The sequence below is a fragment of the Stegodyphus dumicola genome, chromosome 3 (assembly GCF_044657685.1).
Source record: "Stegodyphus dumicola isolate Sdum_Otavi_A_Nest chromosome 3, ASM4465768v1".
NCBI classification, from domain to species: Eukaryota; Metazoa; Arthropoda; class Arachnida; order Araneae; family Eresidae; genus Stegodyphus; species Stegodyphus dumicola.
The window spans coordinates 25,028,968-25,050,685 of NC_140770.1; the positions used below are offsets into that span (position 1 = coordinate 25,028,968).

The 21,718-nt window shown below is 31.6% G+C and overlaps 1 protein-coding gene across 1 annotated transcript in view; it reads right to left on the bottom strand.

Annotated features, from left to right (window-relative positions):
• Window positions 1-19,007, bottom strand: part of LOC118202669 (uncharacterized) — a 665,482-nt gene extending 646,475 nt beyond the window's left edge. Inside the window, exon 1 of the mRNA XM_085812650.1 lies at window positions 18,872-19,007. Within this exon, the coding sequence (XP_085668776.1) occupies window positions 18,872-19,007 (136 nt within the window). The remainder of the gene's footprint in view (window positions 1-18,871) is intronic.
• Between the last annotated feature and the right edge of the window lie 2,711 nt (window positions 19,008-21,718).

The following is a 21,718-nucleotide window of genomic DNA, read 5'->3' on the forward strand; positions in this document are numbered from 1 at the left end:
TTTATTTATTTTAAAAGCACTTACTTCCATCTTTTTACAGCTGACTGCATAATATATAGCTGCTTTGGGAACTACTAATCAGAAAGTTTGTGTTGCCACAAATATTTTTGTAATTTAATCCGCTTTGGGACAAAATTTTCCCTCATGTTTCCACCTTGCGTGCACGATATTTTAAAAATGGCTAATGGAATGTACTTGAAATTTGGTGGAATTCTTTATATCGGCACTATTATCTAACTGAACCAAAAATCTGATGAATATTTTAAAATTAAAATTTTTATGCTCGAAAACATTATAGATTTTTTTTAATAAAATACATTTTATAAACTCAACTCCAAATAAAAGAAAAATTTAACATGAAATTCTAATAATTTCTGGTTCACAGTAGTTTCCAAATCGTATATAATCTGTATATTATATATGGAATTAAATTATGCAACAGAATGTTTTAAACTGTGCGCGCAAGGTGGAAACATGACGGAAAATATTGTCACAAAGCGGATTAAATTATAAAAATATCTGTGGCAACACCAACTTTCTGATTACTATTTCAAAAAGCAGTTATATTATGTAGTCAGCTGCATAAAGATGGAAGTAATTGCTTTTAAAATAAATAAGTTATCCCAATTCTCGAGACAGTCACATATTCGATGATCTTATGGGTTTTAAGGTGTATGAGTACCCTTAAGTTAGAAATCTGTGTTTGATTTCTTTGATTTCTTTTTACTATTTTTCATACCTCGAAATCATAGAAATTAATCAGTATCTCACTAAATGCGCCATTTGTAATTAAACGGGTTCAAATATTTTTAGAATATCCTAACTTAATCTAGAATTTTTACACAAAGCATTTTAAAAAGTTAAATTTTGAGTCTTAAATAGGATTATTTATTTGCCTGGGACTTCAATTTCCCACTGTCATAATATTTTGACTTTTAAAAGGAAAACTGTATATAAATACGAAAAGTATTATAAATTCGAAGAGAAATTGCATTCTATAAATAGCATATTGAAATAGAATGCGCAGAAGGAATGTGGGAAGAATTTTCCATGGAATTGAAAAGTCAGAATAGCAAAACATTATTCTAATAAATGTTTTACGTGTACTTTTCTTCAGTATTAAATGTTTAATAACGAATAGATAACGGTTAAAAATGGATAAAATTTAAAAATATTAAAATAATAATATTACGTTATACAAAGTAGAGAAAATATATAAAAACTTCCAATGCTAATCATCAATGTAATCAAAAGCAACATTTTTATCTCTATTTACCAAGATGAAAGACAATATTACTGTAATTTTTTGACAGCCACTATATCAAAACTTATTTGAAAAAAGGATTAAATACACTGCAAAACGCACGAGAAAGAAGGTTGACATTTTTATCATGATAAATGCAGTATAAATTACGTTTCGCATCTGATAATTAAGTGCAAGCTTACATCAAGTTTAAGAATAGCACACTTCTAAAAGATTTGTGTTGATTGTTTATTTTTATTAATGTTCAAAGACTATGAATTAGGTATATTTGTAAGTTTATTTACCAAGTATGTTATTAAACATTTTGCTTAAATTATAGAAATATGTCTCATTTTTAGATTACGAATCTTAATGAAGGGAAAATGTTCAATTTTTAATAAAAATATTCATCACGCAAAGTCTAAAAGAAAACTTTTTATTGCTGTTTACTTTTTACTTCCTTGTACGAAGTAAAAAGGCAGTATAGTAATCGCGAAAAGTCTCAGGCTGCATATTTCAACAAAAATATCCATTTTGACCGCTATCGAATGCAATTTAACGATATTTTTGCGTGATATCTGGACGTAAGGACAGAATAAAATACTCTTTTCCTCCAAAAAAGTTACAAAACTGCTTTAAAATGAATTCTGAAGAGAGGTTTTCGTGGCGTCTGTACGAATGTATATACGTACGTACGTATCTCGCACAAGTCTAAAACGAGTAGCCTCAGAACGATGAAATTTTATATATAGGACTGCTATACCATGTAGATGTGCACCTCGTATTTTGGTTGCAATCGGTAGCACCAAATCTATATAAATATATTTATATATATATATATCCACTCTGTTACTCGGCTCAGTGATCTCAGTTTCTTTACTCTTATATGTTTGTAAATTGTACATTTTTTGCTTTAAAAATGATTGAATTATGTTGTTCTTATATTCCGGTTAAGGTTTTTATGCCTTTAGTAAATCTGTATGCAATATTTTTAGAATTATCAACAATTTTTTTTAGAATTATCAACAAGTTGTTTAAGTGCCGCTAAGCCTAATATTTTTTTGATGGCGGCCATTGCTTGTTTACATTTGAAACAACAGTATAGTGGATTTGTTGCCAATCTAGAGAAACTTAGCTTAGCAACAACAAAGATAACGCATTCATTTATTATTGCCAATTAAATCATGCTTAATTCTTTCTGGAATTTTTTCCAGGAAATAAATGTTTAAGATTTACTTCGTAATTTTTAATACAGATATTTTGAGTTTTTATATATATTTGCCTTGTCGCGAAGTGAGAACTGAATTAATTGAATGAGAAATACTCAATCCTCTGTGAAAAACAGTTTCTTTTTTGTTGTGTTTGCTTAATTTCTTTCATACATCGTTCTAGCTTTATTATAGTATTTGAATGGAACATGTGGCAACGATTAGATAATTCTATTCTTTAAAAGATATAAATTTTGTGCATTCTGAGTTATAATATGAACGAAATATAATACTGTTAAGTGAAGCTAGCGCCAGAGTGTCGCTATGGTAAACAAATACTAGAGTGCATTTTAAAGAATGCATTTATTCTATTGCGGTTTATGCGCTGTCGGCGAAGTAGATTTAATTCAATCCAATAAGTATAAGTGAAATGCAAGAAAAGATGCGTATAATGTAATATTCCGTGCAAGGAAGTCATGTGGTGTACACATCAGATTTTTTACTAAAGGCGATCGACCGGTACAACTTGCACACAAAATATGGAACAGTTCTTTTTCTCCCATTCCACTGGAGCAGTTGTCGAAATTTCACTTCGTTTTCCATGTCTCGAAAGCGCAACTTAGGATATGTATTATATTTATATATAGCATTTTTCTAACATAAGTATTTTGACACAAAATCGGACTTTTTCTGAAATAACATGTACAATTTCTCCCATATTTTGATTCTATCATTCAAATTATGACGAAGTGCCATGTTTTTGTAAAAATCGCACGGCCAGTTTTTAAGAAATTACCTCTCAAAATTTTAGCTCCTCCATGTTAATTGAATTTGGTATACATTTATTAATATCTCTTTTTTTATTAAACTTACTTGCGTCTTACTTTCACGTTTCGAACTTTAAGTTCATTCCAAGAAAATACTCGGGTCTGCCGACTCGAAGCACATTCCGATAATCACCGCTCACCTTCCACTTCTGGACCATATACACTGAAGTGACAAAAGTCATGGGATAGCAATATGCAAATATACAGATGGCAGTAGTATCGCGTAGAAAATGTATAAATGCGAAGTGCTTTGGCAGGGCTTTCATTTGTGTTCAAGTTATTCATGTGAAGAGGCTTTGATGTGATTATGGCCGCACGACGAGAATTAACAGACTTTGAACGCGGAATGGTAGTTGGAGCTAGACGCATGGTCATTCCATTTCGGATATCGTTAGGGAATTCAACATTCCGAGATCCACAGTGTCAAGAGTGTGCCGAGAGTATCTAATTTCAGGCATAACATCCCACCATGGACAGCGCAGTGGCCGACCACCTGCACTTAACGACCGAGATCAGCGACGTCTGCGGAGAGTTGTCAATGTTGACAGACAAGCAACACTGCGTCAAATAACCGCAGAAATCAATGTGGGACGTACGAGGGACGTGTCCAATAGGACAGTGCGGCGAAATTTGTCTTCCTTGGGCTATGCCAGCAGAAGACCGACTCGAGTGCTTTTATTGACAGCACGACATCGCCTGCAGCGACTCTCGTGGGCTCGTGAGCATATCGGTTGGTCCCTAAACGAATGTAAAACTGTGGCTTGGCCAGATGAGTCACGATTTCAGTTGGTAAGAGCTGATGGTAGGGTTTGAGTGTGGCGCAGACCCCACGAAGCCATGGACCGAAGTTGTCAACAAGGCACTGTTCAAGCTGGTGGTGGTTCCATAATGGTCTGGGCTGATTTTACATGGCATGGACTCGGTCCTCTGGTGCAACTGAACCGATCATTGACTGGAAATGGATACCTTCAGCTACTTTGAGATCACTTACAGCCATTCATGGACTTCACGTACTCAAACAACGATGGGATTTTTATGTCACCGGGCGACAATTGTTCGCGATTGGTTAGAAAAACATTCTGGACAATTCCAGTGAATGATCTGGCCACCTAGATCGCCCGACATGAATTCCATCGAACATTTATGGGACATCATCGAGAGGTCAGTGTGTGCCCAAAACCCTGCACCGCCAACACTTTCACAATTATGGACGTCTATAGAGGCAGCATGGCTCAATATTCCTGCAGGGAACTTCCAACGACTTGTTGAGTCCATGCCACGTCGAGTTGCTGCACTTCGCCGGGCAAAAGGAGGACCGACAAAATATTAGGAGGTATCCCATGACTTTTGTCACTTTAGTGTAGACTACTGCCGAATTTGGGCAATTCAGCTGAGTAGATATGCCGCCCTCAAAGATTGGCGATTTTTGTGATACCAGACGATTACACCTTTCTCGAAATCAGGTAACTTCTTGTAGTAGTTCAGAGATTTCCGTAGCTTGTAGGACACATTGTAAGGTTGTTTCCTACAAGATATTTAATGGTGAAGATCGTGGAGTATATCAGGATTGCAGATCTCGCATTTGCATGAGTGTCCAAATACTTATTGGTAGATAGTGTATATTAATAACATTAGTACATTAATAGCATTAATATATTAATAGCTTTCCTGTGATGGTATAGTTTATAGCTTATTATACTATTTTAGAGCTTTCACTATAAAGATATATTAACGAACACTATAAACAGAATATTCATGTTACATTTCAAAGTCATTAGTTTTTTTTTTTTTTTTTTTTTTTTTTTTTTATGCTGGTGAGACTTTAAAAATGTGCAAAGCCTTCGCCGAGACTCTAGCCCCGGATCTTCCGAATACGCGTCGAGTATGCTTCCAACTGCATCACGAAGGATGCGGAAAGGAGGAAGAAAATACCTTATAACAATACAAAATTTAAATTAAATTTAGTTGGTAAACTGCACCACGTACGACATTACCAGTACTAAACAATGTAAAAAAAAAAAAAAGTTAGGAGTATTCTGGCCACAACATTAAGCTGCATGCTGTAAAAGTCTATAAAGATATGAAAAATATATTCCACACTTGAGTATACTATTTCTCGTAAATATGAGAGTGAGAAAATTTTACATTTTAATTTACATTTTATTCTTACATTTTTTATATTTTTCATTTTATATTTTTACCTTTTTTTAATATTTTTCATTTTATATCTTTACATTTTTTTATATTTTTCATTTTATATTTTTACATTTTTTATACTTTTCATTTTAAATTTTTACATTTTTTATATTTTTCATTTTATATTTTTACATTTTTTATATTTTTCATTTTATATTTTAACATTTTTTATATTTTTCATTTTATATTTTTACATTTTTTATATTTTTCATTTTATATTTTTACATATTTTATATTTTTCATTTTATATTTTTACATTTTTTATATTTTTCATTTTATATTTTGACATTTTTTATATTTTTCCTTTTATATTTTTACATTTTTATTCTCACATTTTACATTTACATTTCAAGAAATGCAGAAACGCATTTCTTATACTGTATAGCGCAATGTACTGTATTCAAATGATATGCTTCCCATGCCCTTATAGTAGCAATTATCTGAAGCTTCAAGACCCTTATTATGGTATACACAAACCGAAAGAAAATCGACGTTCCGGCAAAACTAAAACCTTTGAAAAAATATTGCCGTTGCTACAAAAAATAAAACTGTCGTGCCTGACGCCATACGTCACTTTAGGGTGTCAGGTGAACCAGGACAGCTGCTGTCACGGCCCTCTTCTGTGCCATCACTTCCGCCTATCGATTACCCGTGCTTAATCTTGATCCCCTTAAAATTTACTGAAACCCCAGGGGGTAAACACCAATGCCGCTAAAAACCTCTGTTTTAACCTTCTCCCGCACGCTACCTTTTATAGTCGGAGTTTTGATAAAAAGAAAAAAGTTAGGCAGTCTAATTAGGCCTAGAGGAGTACACAAGTAAAATTTTGTGAAGATAGCACTTATCGTTTTAATTTTGTGGGTGTACCCAAAGTAGGTCGACTGATTGAATAGAGCTTCGAAAAGAGTGCTGAAACGAGCATTGTTGTCAATGAACTGACCGATGAGATGCAGAATACAGACTCTCAGTTGTCCTAGATGATCGGTGAGCCCGGTCGGGGCATACCTAGTGTTCACCGTTTGATTTTAGTCAAGATTTCAAGGTAAAAAGCTAAAACTAATATAGAATAGGGAGATTAGCATACAGCCAAAATATAACCTAGAAATTTCTTTTCAAATAATTCCTTTTATACCCTAAAAAAATTTGGAGGCTTTCTTTGAAAAATGAGGGTCTTAAAAAACTAAACATGGCTAAAATATATGGACTGGTTTGTGTTGAGCTCCATCTACTATAAATAAAGAAGGCTCAGAGTAAGCTATAAGTAACCTATAAATCCTTTTTCATTCAATTTTTCTGTGCGTACAGGTGTGTCCATAGCGGATACACTGTGCCGCAAAGAGTTTAACAAGCAATACACTTGTGTCAGTTCTAAATCACACATATATGTTCTAACATTCAAGAAAGAATACAATTTCTTTTCTTTTAGATAACAAAAATTTGATATTGATAATATCTAAGCAAACACGCTAGGCTTTCTTATTGTTATTTCGTATATCATAAAGCTAAATTTTATTGTCTATATCATAAAGCTAAATTTAATGGTCAGTATCATAAAGCTAAATTTAATGGTCTATATCATAAAGCTAAATTTAAAGATCTATATCATAAAGCTAAATTTAATGGTCTTTATCACTGTCAGATAAGATAGAATCTGCTTTTCAAATCTCAACAGCAAATTTAATCGCATGATTAATCAACACACATTTGATCGTAGTTTATGGTTAAAAGAACTAATACCCTTCTAACGAATACTTAAAATTAAAAGGTTTGACTCAGTACTTCAGCATATATGTACACTTAAGCTTAATTTATTTCCAAAAGCAATTGAAAGTACATTAAATGATTACACTCAGTGTTCTGTACTTTTCATAGAATTCCTGTTCGGAAAACATGAGTAATAAGCTAATGATTTATTTTTCCCTTTATTGCAAGGATCTTTGTAATATTTATGGTTGAATTATATACACATTTTATTTCTGTAAAGCGTAATTGCTTACTGAATTCGCTACAGAAGAATAAAATATAAAAAGGAATTAAATATAAAAATGGCGGCAATATCATTGCTCCTTTTTAGCCAGTGTTTGAATCTGTAGTAACAACTACAGAAGTAACAAGTATCTTTGAATCTATAGTAAAAGTATTGACAGCTCATCAGCGATCTGGCAGTAAAGTCGCTGAAGACTGCTAGCTCGGTCTGAGGCTCAAATTGCATGAACGGGCTGGCTGCATGGGCGTTTTCGTAGTTTTCCCCTTGTGTAACCTGTATACGAGCCAGTTTCCCTTAGAAAGTTCTCCACGAAGGCATCTCTCCCCATAGGCAAATAGCCATCTATGCTTTGTCATAATCACATAAACTAAACCAAATCAAACATGTATTGATAAGTAACAAAATAAAATCAAAACTCAGTTTAAAATCTTTTCAGGGAAAAAGAAAATATTTTAAGAAAAATAACGCAATAATCGTAGCTACTATTTATCTTTCGGCAATTTTTTTAATACTAACTGAAAACAAATTAAACCTTTGTAGCTACATTATGTGTATCTTAGTTCATATTCATAAAGTTTTATTATTTCCTGTCTATTATCTTCTCAAAATAAATAACGTAAAATATTTTATGAAAATTTACTGCTGGTTTTCCCTTTAATAATGTTGCTATTATTTCTGTTAATTATATACGAATAAATTTACCTGAAGTAATTCAAAACAAATTTGACTTATTACAGGCATGAGAATTTTTAAGTGACTAAACTCTAATGAAATAGTCATTAGTCCAAAGCCCTTTTGGACTAATGAATATTTCATTAGAGTTTGATAGCCCAGAGTTTGATAGGTTTTGATAGCGTATTTGGGTAGCCCAGAAGGGCTATTACTTGCAACACGGTGTTTTACGTTGTTTCACTAAAATGTCCGTTTCACTTTTGACATTGTAGCTACCAAATACTATCGCCCTCTATTAGAGGATTGAAAGAAACTGAATAATGAAGAATCTGCATGCATGTATGTATGTTTCTCGCATTGTGAAAAACGACGTTACCTAGAGCTATCCAAATTTGAATAACATAATCCTCCACCCGAACATGGACCTCTGGGAGCCCGAATTTTGAATTCGCTTTATTATCTATTTCAAATTTTGCGAACTTTTAATGAATTTATGACTAACAAATTCAACGATTTCAATACAACAGCAACACTAGACGGAAAATAACATTTTTATCTCCAACGCGGGAGACTGCTTATCGGAAGTTCTAAAGATATGCAGTTTTTAAATATTTTGTGATGCTGCTGTTGAATTGAATTTCATGCAGTTTATTGCGAAGAATGTGATATTTGATGAACAAAGGTATTGAACACAAAAATGCTCAAAAACATCCCTTCGGATCTTAGAGATTTTAGATTTTATGTTTCATTAATTTTTATTTATTTTTTAAATTATTCATTTCTATACATCTAATAATTTAAATAACATTGTTGCAAGCACTGTAATTTAGGAACATTATATATATATTTATGTCTAAAAATCTGTACTTCAACGACGTATTATTTGTTGAGAATGATTGGTACAAATCGGAAATGAGCAAAAGTATTTTCCTTACAAATGGGTTGCTGCAATGATTGTTCCTCCCTAAATCACTTCAAATAAATATTTTTCTGAAGCAGCACTAGTCATAATTTACCAACTTCAAAAGCGTAACTTTCGTTCTCCGAAAAGATTTTTCAAGCTATTGATTTCCTAAATATTTTCTTGGTGATATCTATATATATTCGTTTGATGCCCTTGGTATAAACTGAATACCTTCTCTATTTTGTATATGTATTTCAATATAAGTTTTTCTAAATGAGATTTTAGCAAAAAAAAAATTGTAATTTCCTTTATATAAACTTACAAATTTTAATACTATTTTATGTTACAAACGATTTAAATGGAAAGCGTAAACTATTCAGTCCCTAAATGCATAATAATACAAAGCAGTGGTCTCAAATTCTGACTGCATGCGAGCGTAATGTATGATGTAATAACAGCTGGAGGAATTTTTTAATTTTTGAGTTTTTAATTTTTTTAATGGAAATTTTTTTATTTATAAAATAAAGAATATTAAATTCTTTTACTAAATATTTATCAAAACAGGCATAAATAATAATATCACGAAGGGGGAAAAACAAATTTATATTTATTTTCCATCTGAAATCTAAAATTTGGAACCTGAAAGATATTTTCGTTGGCTACACTTTGTTATTCAAATATACTGATAGCTAAATATTAAATTTTCAGACTGAGATTCATTTAAAACAAAACATTCCTACCATTAATTAATCTTTAAATATTTTACTTTAACTTGTAGGGATTATTTTAATATTCTAATAGTTATTTTTAATTTTGACACCCTTTCCTTTACCTTCTTATTTCCCACTTGTAAATCCCCGATATTAGAAGATTTATGTAAATGAGGTAGAAGAAGTATTTAATGGAAAGTTTCAGTTACTTAGCGTACACATCAATCATTTAATGCAAAGCATAGAGTTGCAAATATTGTGTACATAGGCTTCCAGTTTATGAGAAAAATTGTATTTTATCTATTATATCTTGTCTCCAGGACTCACTTAAGCATTTCTGTCCTTGCATTGCTACACGAAGCAACCAAATGAACATAGCCGGTACATAGCTTGCAGCTTTGCAAGCCATACGCAGAGGCGAACGTAACGGAACTCACGTAGAAAAGTTCAGATGTTCTTAGTACAGCGTGTTGCTTTCGGGCCGTTGCTTTAAGCCTACCTTACTACGTTCGACTGTAGTCTTACATGCCTGTTAGCATTTGCTGTTGAGGTAAAAATAAAGACTAACTTGGTTAGTTATCTCTGTACAGTTTCAGCTAAATTTTGCTTAGTTAGAATAAGTTCATTTTCGTATTTTCTATCTTAAGTTAAAGCCCAAGTGAAAGCTTTCCTGTAAGGCCGAGATGATGCCAACTGTTATTATTCTTTGAGTTGATTAAAAGGGCATTTTAACACTTCTTTGGACTTTATTTCTGTTGTTGTAAGAAGAACAAGAAATAGTCACTATAGTCTTCTCCAGTTCTAGTTGCCAAGGAGATTCAAATTAACTAGAATACGATTAAACTTATATATATATATATACATATATATATATATATATATATAAAAAAGAATGTCTGTGTGTGTGCTTATTCGCTAATAGCTAAGTCACTACTTTAGCTACCGTCACCCAATTTTCCACAATTTTTTCTGGGTCCTGAAAAGGTCGATGTCCCCTTTTTTTAAAAAAAAAAAAAAGTAGCTAAAATCGTAGATATTAACTAAAACCTCGGAAAAACGATAAATTTCACCCTCATTTTTCCTAGTGGCAACAGTCTCGCAAGCTGGAGATGAAAATCTGCTTTATTTCGAAAGCTGTTGCCACTACTCGCTTTCAAATCCTAGAGTTTGTTAATAAAAATTTCGAAGTTTTACAATGAAATAAAAATAGCATTGCCAGACATTAAATGCATTATTCCCGATTCCAAAAATTCGTGGGAAACCATTTCGACTATTCTCATCTTCGTACGACTTTAAGGAGCCGATATATTAATTAAAAACTCTGAAAGTGTTAATTTTCGCACTCATTTTTCCGAGTGGCAACAGTATCGTGCGTTGGAGATAAAAGTGCTTTATTTCGAAAAGTGTTGCTACTACTTGCTTCCAAATCGTAACTGTTAATAAAAAATTTGTAAATTTTACAAAATGTATACATATAAGGAGGAATGTCTGTTTGCGTGTTTGTTTGTTCGCCTTATTAATTTATGATAAATTATAAACTTTTAGCCACATTTAATCGACTAAAATTGAATATAGGTGAAATATTGGATGGAAATTTAGCTTTTATGACTATTTGATTAAAAAGACAAAAGTCATTAAAAACTACGTGCCATTGTTGCTGTTATAATGATAGAGAACTAGCTTATTTTTCTATCGAAATTTTTTATGTGGGTTCCATTATCTTTTTTGCATCGTTATTAGAGAAGGATTATATTGCTATCGTTCCCTCTGTTGTTATATGCATCACTTTCAATCTAACTTAACTGTATCGGGTACTTCCATTAGGTTTAAACTAAAAGTAAACATATCATGAAAACCTTCCAAATTTTTGGGGAAACTTTTCCAAGTGGGACAAAACTTCAGAATAAATAATAACAACCTGTTCTCTTATTAATTAATGTTTCTTGGACCATAAAGGAAAACACATACACTTGTAATTAAATAATTATAAACTTTTATTTCTAACTATAACTTGGCCTTTAACGGTGTTTTGATTCTGATGAAGTTTGTAGTCTTGTAAGTAAATACTAGAATTTATCTTCGTCACGTATTAGAAATGCTTATCCGTCAATTAGTATCTTTCCTAATTAATTTTCAACTATGTAAAGAAGGCTGTAAAGAATGTGTTGCCAAACAAAATGATTATACGTATAAATGTGTTGCCAAACAAAATGATTATTCTCATCGTATTCGTAACTTAGACTGTTTACTTTTTGACTGAAGTACGAATAAAAGTTATTGAAATCTGTCTCGTCAAATTTTTGAATACAATTTATATTAGACTGTAAATTAAATTAGCTCCATTAATGTATTTTCTGGTGCGTTATTCATATTCGTTTTTGTGGTAATGTAAATAATGCAAACTCGGACATCTAATAACTAAAATTTTGAAATCTTTGTAACCCCATATTAGCACCATACCCGTAACTGAAATATATTCGCAGTCTCCACAAATTATTTGAGTAGCCATCAGTTTGAGACTACTGACATAAGGCATTTGAAACATCTTTTGTGAACTTATAGTAATATTTGCAAATGTTTATAATTATTTGTTGGAGATATCATAAAATAAATATCTTTTAAACTTCATTAATTATATATATTATTTAAACTAGGCTGCCAAATTAAATTAGTAAGAATTTATTTTAACGTTTCTAAGTTTTTTAAACTGTTAAACAACAACTATAATTTGAAAGATAAATTAGAGTTCTTTTGTTAGTTATATATAGAGAGTTCTTTCGTTATTTCTAACGGCATAACTTTGGAAATCAGCTTTTTGACAAATGTCCTGAAAAATAAATGAAAATCGTTAAAATGAAACTCGATTTTACGAACGTAAACTTTTCCTGAAGACTATTCTTCACACGAAATGTTCGTAAGCGAAAGCCATTTTTCCATAAAGGAATTAAATGTAAGATAGCACTTCATTCCTGAACTGCAGGTGATTACTTACTTAAATAGTTCTACAACATCACTCTGTGCTCAAAAGCATAATACAATAATATGAAAATGATTTAATTTAAGGGATAAGAAAAGATAAATACAACACTATACAGCTAAAGCAGATTACAACTTAATGTAATTTTATCGCACAACGACGAAGATTTGACGATATAAATGTAAGGTAGTTAAAAAGGGAAATGCCTTTAAACAAAGCACCAGTTAGCCCTCTTCATGTAACTTTTTGTGCCTTGTTTTAACTTTTTGTGCTTTCTATTCAACTTAAAACTCGGTAGATCTCAGTTTTACCAAATACTCCTCTAGAGAAAATTATTTCTTTTTACCCTTTAAGAATGTCTAAAGTTTTTCCCCAATGGCGGAGACTTGCTTATAACGGCATTGGCCACTACTAAGTGTGGTAACCAAAAGTGCCGACCATTTTATTGTGGAGGCACCTAATAGGCGTCCACCGTTACCTCCTATAAAGGGACAGAGAATGACAGACACATTCATGGCTTCTCCAGGATGCCCTTTGGTATCGCAATCAGGCTTTCTTAACCACTGTACCATCTAGACGTCAGAACATCTTTAAAGTAAGACATGGAACCGTCACTTGTAACACTGCTGCTTTATCGGCTAATATCATCCCACTAAACTTTGCACCTTATCTTATTTTGCCCAAATTTCGCGAATCAGAAAACTAGGATCATCCTCTCTTCCTCTGAAGATACTTCTCCTGGCATCCTTTCTGTAACTGCTATTGAATATGGTCCAGTTTTTCCAAGTTGAAATCAATTTTGTGAGCCGATGAGGACAAGCCTCACATTTTAACCTCGATTATTTTCATTGGTATCGTTTTCGCACCTGAAGGAGAAATTCTGGTTTTACCAGTATTTTCGCGGACAGTTAAGACAAGAGGTCAACAGGTCTCATCCCTTCTTCTCTGGCCATTGTGTGTGAAGAATCAGTTTCTTGCTTGAGATAACTCAAAAAGAAATTCGTAAGAAAACTATTTCCTTTGGTATACGCATGTGCACCTTTTTCATCTACTAAAGATATTCTGCTACCATAAAGCGAACAATAAGTGGAAGCCTCGGATGGGTGTCAGCATCCACTACTTTGCTTTAGTGACCATGTGATTCACATGCATCAGCGGAGTAAAATACGTTGTCCATTTTCTTAAGAAAATTGATTCAATAATTAATTCAAACCATATCCCTCATTGAATTGTTATAAAATTTAACAAGTACAGAACAAATTTTCTAATATAGCATAATGTGGATAATTATTACACTATTAGTTTAAAATAGTTAACTATGAATACATAAATTTTCATACATTTGGTGACGTACTCTGGATTAAAACAGTTAATTATGACACATATTATTCTAATAGCTTCTCTAAAAACTCCATCACATACTCTTCGTTAACATCAAGCTTTGAGACGATACCATAGATATAATAAAACCTCAGTTTCTAAACCTGCAACATAATCCAACTATACATTCCTCCGGGCCGAAATCATGGTTTTCTTCGAAATCATAGTTTATTTGCTTCCAAGCTTTCTGAATGAGACTCAAGCGGTAGAAAACACACAGACTGTTCGTACATTTTGTAAACGATTTCGTTTTGCTTTAGAAAATTCTCCTGCTTTGAAATTTTTGTGTTAACAGCAACTATATTTTTGAAAGTATAAATTATCTTCTGCTACATAGCAGATTAGTGTTTATGAAAAATCGTTCTTTTAAAGAAGCAGTGGATGGAAGAGTATGTTTTTGTTCTTTCCGCAGGAAATTTTTCGTATTTAAAGAAAGTATGAAAGCCGTGCGTTTTCGATATCTAAAGCTAAGGAAGATAATATTGTCAACAAGAAAGGAAAAAAGTATCAAATTCTGGATTCAAGTGGAAACAATGTTCCAAATACATATCGAAGGGAAAACGGAATATTTCAAATATTGCAAAGGTAAGACATTTAATGTTAAAGGAAAATCTGCCAAGTCAAAGGATAGTTGCAAAATCATCAATACCCTCCGTGTCAACTATAAACAAAGTGATAAGGGCTAATTTGAATCTTAAAAAGTCGAAAACAACATAATGGGCATCGTTATTTAACATAACATTATCGCGAACGTAGAACCCGCTGCAGAATTCTTTATGATAAACATTTATCCCGACAAAAATGGAAACATGTTATCGCACTAGATGAATATTGGGTACATTTAAGTGACTACAATAAAAACAGATCCATTTGTTATCATCAAAGCGAAGAAAACAATCTTAAAACATGGTTAAAAGAATCGAATGAAAGTTTTTCAAAGGGATTTATGATTGCTGTTGGTTTTTCATATAACGGCAAATTAAAAAATAAAGAGAGTGGAGAAAAATATTAAGTGTCCTTAATATTTTTCTCCATATATAATGAGAACATACATAATACATAATAATTACATAATAATTCCATATATAATGAGAACCATATATAATGAACATACATAATAATTCCATATATAATGAGAAACATATTTTATGCCCAATTTTCAAACTTGACATATTTTCTCTTTACCCACAGTGTCGTCAATCAAAACAAAAGCAAACAGCGATCGATTTGTTTATGAATAGAATTGTTTGTGACCCAAAGTTTCACTATATGTCTAGTGCAATGGCAACACTTACCTAGTTGAGTGGATGATAAGTGACGTAACGTACAAAATGAGCCCAAAAAGTGGAAAAAAAACACTAAATATGTTTCTAATGCCCAAAAATATATTTTTTCGCAACTGATTTTTTGGCGCTGACCATGGATTAAAAAGAAAACCCTTTCATACAATTTGTTAACTTTTTTCCCTTTTTACTTCTCCCTCGTTTTTTTTCCAGAAATGTGATTTTTTTCTGACTTCAGAAAAAAACGTAATATCTTAGAATTATTTTTTTATGAGCAATGTAAATTTCAGATATATTATTTACTTTATTTAATTCTATTTACTACATAAAGTAAACAGCAAACGTTAACAAATGAAATAGAATTTCTTAAACTATTATTAAGTATTGCTTTAAAAATAATTCAAAAAATCTCTCCCAGATATCACCTTACTGATTTCTTAGGACAATAACTTGCAAAACCAATTTTTCTCAGTTAAACTACACATTTTATAAAATTACTGAAAGGAAGAAAAACCTTTCATTTCGAAATTGCTTTAGAAAAAGAAAAAAAATCTCCTTTTCTCTTTTGCGCGGTCTCAAGGTATTAGAGCTTTAAAATTCAATTAAAGATATCTTAAGTAATAAGTCTTTTCTATATTTAGTAACACTGCTATTATTTAATTTTGATTTTATGATTTATTTTATTAGCATCGAAATCTGTTGAAACGTTTTTTCAATCTTCGTTGTCTTTATATAAGCAGTTTAAGGGGACTCATACACCTTAAAACCCATAAGATCTTCGAATAGGTGACTGTTGCAAGAATTGAGATAACTTATTTATTTTAAAAGCAATTACTTCCAACTTTTTACAGCTGACTACATAATATAGCTGCTTTTTGAAATAGTCATCAGAAAGAATTTTTATAATTTAATCCGCGTTGTGACAACATTTTTCGTCATGTTTCCACCTTGCGCGCACAGTTTAAAACATTCTGTTGCACAATTTAATTCCATATTTATTATATAGCTTATAACATTTGGAAACTACTGTAAACCTAAAATTCTAAAAATTTCATGTTAAATTTTTAATTTATTTTGAGTTGAGTTTATAAAATGCATTTTATTAAAAAAAATTTTAATGTTTTCGTCCATAAAATTTTTCAATATTAAAATATTCATCAGATTTTTGGTTCAGCTAGAAAATAGTGCCCATAAAAAGAATTCCATCAAATATGAAGTATGTACCGTTAGCCATTTTTAAAATATCATGCGCGCAAGGTGGAAACATGGCGAAATATTTTGCCACAAAGAGGATTAAATTACAAAAATATTTGTGGCAACTCATAATTTCTGGTTACTAGTTTCCAAAGTGTATTATGTAGTCAGCTGTAAAAGGTTGGAAGTAATTGCTTTTAAAATAAATAAAATATCCCAACTCTTGCAACAGTCACATATTCGAAGATCATGAGGGGATTAAGGTGTATGAGCCCCCTTAAAAATATTTCTATAAATTATTTAAATCAGCCTAAGAAAAATAGTCATTCGAAGTACTAAGAACGGCTTGTACAAAAGTCGACAATCAATATACGGAAATTTAGATTTCTATTAAATTTTATTTCCGTTTCTGAAGGAACTGGAATTGTTACTCTAGATCGGGGAATTATTATACTAATTTTATAAAAATATGGCAAAACGAAATCTATTTACTGCTTAAGAAGTATTTCTGTCATTTGTCTATTGAGCAAAAGCAATTGCTTTTTGAAATCAAAGAGAATGAAAAATAAGCTTTTTATATTTTTGACGCAAACGTAAATTTGACACCACGCGAAAACTACGAAAACCCTATTTCCAGGAACATGTGTTTGTCTGACAATGTTTTGTTCACGAAAAATTGAGTTATGATTGATACTCAATACGTTTCATATATTTCGTCCTAAAATATACATCACTCTTTTAGTTTAACGTAAAACATAAAAGAGTTACAAAAATAGCAAATAAATGCAGATGCGTGTTTTGGCTTGTCGCCGAAGATAAAATACATTTGAAATTTGTACAGTGATTGATAAATCAGAAAGTCACCTACGTTTACAAATTATATCAAGAGAAATATCATTACTTCAGCAACTTTGTGAACGTGGTGACGTTTTAGAAACTCCATTGAAATTATAAAACTATAACCGCGTTTGTAATTAATTTAGAGATATTTCCTCTTTAAGAAAATACACATTCTTGCTGTTCTTATGGAGATTATTTTTACTGATGCAGAAAAATCAGTGACATTTTCATTGAAGGTAAGCATTTTCTGCAAGCTTTAACGCAAAATGGAAAATTATCTTTCTAGAACTTATTAAAACCGCACAGAGTTGACAAATTGATTTTCTGATATGTGATTTCTCTTGATAAATGTTACTGTAATATGAATTCTTTATGTAAACTTAAAGTTCTGCACCGGAACATTTTCTTTCATGAGTTTATCTAAGCGCATTTGGAACTTACTAACAAACTACAAAAATGTCTTAAGTACATTCCATAATTTAATTTACATGCGACTGATAATTTTAACTTCTATTAAATTGTGCTTTAGAATTGGAAATGCAGTTCTCTAAAAATGATTTAATAATCAACCAAACGGTCTCTTCTAAATTCAAAGGTCATGCATTTTCCTTCTAAAATCCATAAGTTTTAGTATCAGTATCCAACAAATAAAGATTTGTACACTCTTAGTCTTCGCTTATATTAAATTACTTGTATAATCATCTCAAAATATTCCAAGTTTTTTTTTTCTTTCAGTATCTATTAATTTGAAAAAAACATAATATACGATTAAGTATTTACCTTGCAAACATTGTACACAGTTACAGTTAGAATTTTGATTATTTATTTATTTTGTTTTTACTTTACTATCATTTAATTCGGAAAAGTATGGTTTTTATAAGGAGAAAAATTACATGCATTATTTTATTTTAATTTACAATTTGATATTTCGTGCATAAAATAACGTATTCATATTCAAATAGGGAATCCGTTTCCATTGGACATCTTAAAATTGAAATATTTAAATCTCACTACGCAGTTCACAAGTAATTATTTTGCAGTTTTAATTTGTTTCCATTTCTAGAGTTTCTTTATTCATAAATGTTGACTTTTTTAAAGACATATCTGTAAGCAATTCTACATAGTAAAACAATAATTGATGAATGATAATATACTCATTTTTCTTTGGAATATTTACAAATTATTATGAAAACCAGTTCGATCCAGGTAGCGCTAGAAATAGATAAGTAATTAAGATTAAAATCTGTACAATTATGCATTAAAATAACGCTTTCTTAAGTATTTACAACAGACGAGGAGAAGGGTTAATAATATTGCAACATGTGTGATGGAATATAAGCATTACGAAACCCAACTTGCTGGTAAAAGGATAAAAAATCGTTTGCCAGAAGGATTAAATTCCGGACGCAACAGCACGTGTGCGCGTATACGCCGACTAAGGAAAAGTTACCTTGCAGGAGGCATCCCGCGACAGCCAGCAGCAACAGATGCATCGGAGAAGGAGAGAGCGGAATGCGACCGTCACGTCCACTCGCCGGCTCTGAACTAACTCCCAGTGCCGCGTCTTCCGCACGTCCCCCACACATCCCTATTCTCTCGCGCCTCCTGTCGCGAGATCTCCGCCCGCACTTTCGCTCCGCACTCGACATTTCGCCTTTGCAGCAGACCGTTTCGTATGAAGGATCTTTCCATCATGCACATTTTAAATACTGCCGTTCCTGGTATTAAGGTAAAATATTAATTTTTACAATAAATTTCGGGAAAAAAATCTGATGTGTACACCACATGACTTCCTTGTATTGGAATATTAAATACGAATATTAAATTATACGCATTTTTTCTTGCATTTCATTTAAACTTATTGGATTGATTTAAATCTACTTCGCCGACAGCGCATAAACCACAATAGAATAAATGCATTCTTTAAAATTCACTCTAGTATTTGTTTACCATAGCGACACTCTGGCGCTAGATTCACTTAACTGTATTAATAATTATATAACAGTTAACTTATATAATAATTATATAACGGAAACTAAGTGTTATATAATCCAATAATTGTATAACAGTTAACTTATATATTTCGTTCATATTATAACTCATAATGCACAAAATTTATATCATTTAAAGAATAGAATTATCTAATCGTTGCCACATGTTCTATTCAAACTATAATAAAGCTAGAATGATATGTAATAAAGCTATAATAAAGCTAGAATGATAGCTACTATAATAAAGCTAGAATGATGTATAAAAGAAATTAAGCAAACAAAAGAAAAAAGAAACAGTTTTTCACAAACGATTGAGTATTTCTCATTCAATTAATTCAGTTCTCACTTCGCGAGAAGGCAAAAATACATAAAAACTCAAAATATCTATATTAAAAATTACGAAGTAAATCTTAAACGCTTATTTCCCCGAAAAAATTCAAGAAAGGATTAAGCATGATTTAAATGGCAATAATATATGAAGGCGTTATCTTTGTTGTTGCGAAGCTTAGTTTCTCTAGATTGGCAACAAATCCACTAGTCTCCTGTTTCAAATGTAAACATCAATGGCCATCATCAAATTAGGCTTAGCGGCACTTAAGCAATTTTAAAATTGTTGATAATTCTAAAAGTATTGCATACAGATTCACTAAAGGCATAAAACCCTTAATCGGAATATAAAAACAACATAATTCAATCATTTTTAAAGCAAAAAATGTACAATTTACAAACATATAAGAGTAAAGAAACTGAGATCACTGAGCCGGGTAACAGAGTGGATATATTTATAAATATATTTATATACGTTTGGCGCGGCCGACTGCAACCAAATAACGAGGTGCACATCTGCATGTTATAGTAGTCTTATATGCAAAATTTCAACGTTCTGAGGCTACTTGTTTTTGAGTTATTCGAGATACGTACGTACGTACATGCGTTCGTACAGAGGCCACAAAAAATTCTCTTCAGAATTAATTTTAAAGCAGTTTTTTAGTTTATTTGGAGGAAAAGAGTCTTTTATTCTGTCCTTACGTACAGATATCACGCAAAAACATCGTTAAATTGCATTCGAAAGCGGTCAAAATGGATATTTTCGTTGAAATATGCTGCCTGAAATTTTTCGCGATTACGATACTTCCTTTTTACTTCGTACAAGGAAGTAAAAAAGGGAAAAAATCTGAAAGCTTTTAGGTTTTATATTACGCTCAAAGGGGCGTTTTTTTTAACGCTTTGTGCGTTACTTTTATTTATCAAGTATCATATTTTTCTCACTTAAACCCCATAAAATTCAGTTCAATAATATCCAGAAATATAAAAAAACAGCATAGCTTTAGAATTTCTAATTTCCGATACACAGGAATGCGATGGAGTGCGATGGAGATAAAAATATTTTTTTCTTTTTTCTTTCTCCGCACAGTGCTGCCATTGCTTGCTTTGAAATCGTTGAGTTTATTAATCAAAAATTCTTTAATGTTTGACAAAATATAAAATAGATGATAAACCAAATTCCAAATCCGAAATTTGGGCTTCCAGATGCCCATATTCGAATGGAAGACTACGTTATTCAAAATTTGATGTCTGTTTTTTTCACAGTGTCAGAAACATACGTACAATCATGCAAATTCTTCCTTATTTAATTTCTTTAAATATAATGCAGGACTTTAATATTAGGTGGCAACAAATCTAATATTTGGTATCTGTGATTTGAAAAGTGAAACACCGTTTATAGTGAAACGCCACAAAATGCCGAAACGAAATTAATAGCCCTCCTGGGCTAACGCCCGTTGGGCTAAATAAAAGGAAGTTTAATTTTTCTCATAATAGTAATAATTTCATAATACTGTTTTCAGAATAGTTTTTCATTTTTTTCATAATAGTTTCATATATTTTCATAATAGGATGTTCAGATATAAGCAGGAATGCATCAACTCTACTTTGCTTTACCCTACTCTCTATCGAGATGACATCTCCGATCTAGGATCTTGAATTTATCAGCTAAATTTTACTTACTGAATACAATGAAAGGCGTTTACTTACTGAATACAATGAAAGGTCTTAGACACAGTGTAATCTCAATTATCCGGGTACGGATTATTCGCCCGTGGCAGTCCCCAACAGACGCACATTCAACATCATACTCGAGACTGTGAAAAAAACAAACACACACAAGTTTCTAATACATAAATCGGAGATTTATCTAATTATGAAGAAGTCGAGACAATAACTAAATTTGCCTGCCTAAAAATTAATAACGTAAATTTCTTCGAAAATTTCTACCCAAAGAGAATCGAGGAATGGTTCGATGAGCG